The sequence below is a fragment of the Anneissia japonica genome, unplaced genomic scaffold (genome assembly GCF_011630105.1).
Source record: "Anneissia japonica isolate Jap-2015-1 unplaced genomic scaffold, ASM1163010v1 scaffold288059_len961885_cov194, whole genome shotgun sequence".
Lineage (NCBI taxonomy): Eukaryota > Metazoa > Echinodermata > Crinoidea > Comatulida > Comatulidae > Anneissia > Anneissia japonica.
The window spans coordinates 178,885-183,007 of NW_022740566.1; the positions used below are offsets into that span (position 1 = coordinate 178,885).

Below are 4,123 nucleotides of genomic sequence, written 5' to 3' on the forward strand. Positions count from 1 at the left end.
TTATTTTATATATTATATATATTATATTATATTATATATATTATATATATTTTTTATATATATTATATATATTATATATTATATATATATTATGATTAATATATTATAAGTGACCAGCTTTTGATCAAACACAGATTGGAATATTTCAAAGTTTTGCAAATTACTTTAAACGTGTTTTAATTTTTAATTCCCTACAGTTGAAGGGCGCCGCGTGTAAATAATTTAAGAGCGGTATTATATACCGTATGCATGTGCTAATGAACCTTTTCGGAGTGTCAATCAAACTTAACAACTGACTAAGAATATATGCGGGGTCAGGAATACACACGTGTCTCACCAAAAATAAGGGGAGTTCAGGCTCGTCAGGGGAATCGGACAATACAGACCATGCATAAGGTATAACTACATTTGTCTCATGGCTGAAAACCTTGGCCTGTTTCAAAAGCAAAGCCTCCATCAATAATACGTATTTTTTCAATCAGAGCACAATCAACAATTTCTTTAAATTACATAGTCCAAACTACTGCTCCACATCCCCAATTGTTTTCGAATTTCTCAACGATTCCTTAATCACCATCGAAATATTAACAAATCAGAACAATAACAATTTATCATTCGTCATATCGTACTTTTCCCAACTAATGTTTACACTAAAAAGTCTTGAAGATCGTCAGATATTTGGTCTGATCTTAATTTCATGAAATGTTCATTAAACGGGAATGTATTCAGCTCTTCGGCATGAATATTCTTAAAGTCGTTCGTAAAGTTTATAATTTTTAAATATTTTTTATTTAATTTCTGGTATTTCAGAATATATATGCGTTTTTCGTATAAATTCGTTTCCCATGTCATCATAGTCTCCAAAACAACCAATTCGAAACATAACGTTGCTTTCGGAATAGTCAAGCGTAGAAGTTGTATAATCAGTATCTGATAACGAATCAGAGTCCTCGTAAATCGGATTGTCTTCCCAGATTGTCTCGTCCTCTGCATCACTGTCGTAATCAAACGCCGAATCCTTTGATTTCGTAAGGGAGGTTTTGGCTTCGTTCTCAAGTAGTGTGTCCTTTGGCTCGGCATAAATCGCGTCACTGTAGCCCAGATTGTCTGACAAATTGGACATACGCACTATCGGCAAACCTTGAGTCTTTTGAACATATGTATTAGCCGGTTGTAAAAAAACAGTATGGCGAACGTTTCGTTTCGAACCAGCTTCATTGAGGACGTTAAAATCACTATGAGGACGTGGACGTGGTAATTCCGGTGCGCTGCAGTATTCTCGAACATGGAAAGTCTTAGCGTGGTCTGGTGGTGGAAGGCATGGAACAGGTGGGGGAGGTGTACGAGGCACCTTACACCTGAACTCTATTCGTGGTGGCGCTTTGTTTGATAATGGATACCGTACAAACATCTCTGGTCTTCTTTCATTTCCCATAGAACTACTTTTTCTTGGTAGTGTACGTTCCTTAAAATCCTCACTATGGCTCCATGTTTTGCTTCTTGCAACTGTGACAATTTTCCCGACAGATTCTAGTCCATTGAGCATACAAGCTATACTACTTCTATCGTGTTTTTTATCTCTCTTATCATCTCGTCTTTTAATGTCCTGAATATCTTGATAAACAGCATCTTTGTCTACGCTACTACTTAACGAATACGTGGAATATGCATTGTTGACGATACTTTGTGATTTCAACTCATCAATACACTCATAGGCATTATACAGCAAACGCCTCCGGGACTGGGCTGGTGTGCAGCAATTCTCTTTTTGTCTGAAATAAGAATGTAGAGAATAGATAAACAAGCTATATAGAAAAGTACACCATCCCAAAGCAATTTTTATTTTGAGTTTCTAACAACCTCTTTGACTGATCGGGTTAAACATCTTTGACTGATGAAAATGTAAACAAAAAAAACAAAACAAAAACAAAACATTCTATATGCAAAATAATTCAAATTATTAATGTTTGAAATGGAATTATCCTATTTAGTATTGGGAAGTGTATAAATTAGCTTTCATAACCATTGCATTAGTGACCGAAATGTACTTATGAGTGAGTCAGAATGAGTTTACCAAGACGCATCTATTATATTAAGGAACGGTTCCAATGTTTTATGATTGATGAAGGTTTAGTGAATGAATGTTCATCGGTGTAATGACGTTGATACATACATTTATAGTGTATATATATATATATATATATATATATATATATGATATATGTTATATATATGATATATGTTATATATATATATATATATATATATATATATATGATATATGTTATATATATGATATATGTTATATATATATATATATATATATATATATATATGATATATGTTATATATATGATATATGTTATATATATATATATATATATATATATATATATGATATATGTTATATATATGATATATGTTATATATATATATATATATATATATATATATATGGTGTGACAGCTAAAATGCTAGCTCCAGTACAAGAATACACCTAGGTTTTTGCCTAGGTACTGCAGACTAGTAAGTCTATCAAAGAGAATCAAGACTGCGAGTGTGGACCAGAGGATCGGTGCAGTGAATTTGACCAGGGGCGTAACAGGGCAGTGGTTAGCCTGTCGAACATTTTCAGATATGTCTATAATTAACTTGAAAAGAGTGTTAATCCAGATAAGGCAAAGTTTCAAATTATAATTTCTACATCGGGAAGCCTCCTCCAAAATAGAAGGAAGTCTATAAAGGGACAAGACCTTGAGGCATAGAACGCAAACTGACTCTAGATAAGTTCGCATGGGAGTGAGTAGCATTTACTAAATAAGACTAATTATAGATATTTATTAAACTTGTTACAAATCATAACATTAGAAAAACATGACATAATCCAGATCTTAAACATAAATGGTAAACTTGGGTACGATGGGGTAATAAGCATGGAGGAATTAGTTCCTCCATGGTGTAAGTCAATTCTACCTTGTAAGGCAGATCGTCAACTGCAGTATCTACCTGAATATACAACAATATTTGTATGAGAACTCAATTTAAGTTCAACTTCCTTTTACTTGGTTTTACTTTCTTACTTATAAAGACAATTAATTTTATGCTCCCATATTCACTTAATTCAGCTGTGTTTATTTACTTATTTATTTATTTATTTATTTGCACCTAAGCAACAAACTCAATTACTGTATCACATTATGATCTCTTTTGTCAACTGGAACTCCCTAAGATTGAGAGTCTTAACCCTGGAAATCACGTAATCTTAACTCGAACACTAATATTTAAATTCATATTCGAGTTATCTTGTAATAATTCAATTTTACTGTTTTAAATACTTATATTGATCAACAGAGGTGTACCGCAGCTTAGTGATGAAGATGATTGCATATAATCAGAGGGTTACGAGTTCAAATCGTGTCTGACGCTATTGTTGGTTTTTTGCATAGTCTCCTAAGACTGATGTCGTTCAATAAAGTTTTCAATATAAAATGAAATTTTCAAGGTTGACGTTATGAAATTGATTTGGAAAGACCTTTAGATTGGAACATATGGGAGTAATATAGGTGACTCAAGTAAAGCGAATGCATTTATTAAATCCACATGTTAAATTCAACAATAGATACATGGAAATTAAAATAAAAATACTGAAAGTATTGCTACTATAGAATGAAACTGAGATTATTACAAACAAACCATAAACACGTGGATGTATTAGGATAATTTATATTGCACATTGTAAACTTATACATTTTTTATTTTAATTCATATCAATATGGGTTATTATTCTTCAATTCAATCTTACTCATTCCATCGTGAACATTTAAACTATAATTATAAAAAAAGATACATGTTAAAATAAATGAAGAAACTTTAACTCTTTAAGACACCAGAGAATTGATTAGGTTTTGACTCCAATTGAAGGTATTAGATACTAAGTTATAAGGTATAGGAGATATACAACGTTAAAAATTATATAATGTACTGAAAGGAAAAATAAATCCTACCAAAATTACGCAACAAAAACATGTGAACATTATTTATATACAGTAACATTTATAATTTATTACAATAATACTTATTTAAACATACTTAACATATTTATATATACCTGTCTCTTATACAC

At 31.4% G+C, this 4,123-nt stretch overlaps 1 protein-coding gene across 2 annotated transcripts in view; it reads right to left on the reverse strand.

Annotated features, from left to right (window-relative positions):
- Positions 1-108: 108 nt before the first annotated feature.
- The window catches only part of LOC117118282, a 7,503-nt gene continuing 3,488 nt past the window's right edge, over positions 109-4,123 (reverse strand). For both annotated transcript variants that reach the window (XM_033262847.1, XM_033262846.1), the window contains exon 3: positions 109-1,772. In XM_033262847.1, coding sequence (XP_033118738.1) covers positions 788-1,772 — 985 coding nt within the window. In that variant the 3' untranslated portion in view covers positions 109-787. The remainder of the gene's footprint in view (positions 1,773-4,123) is intronic.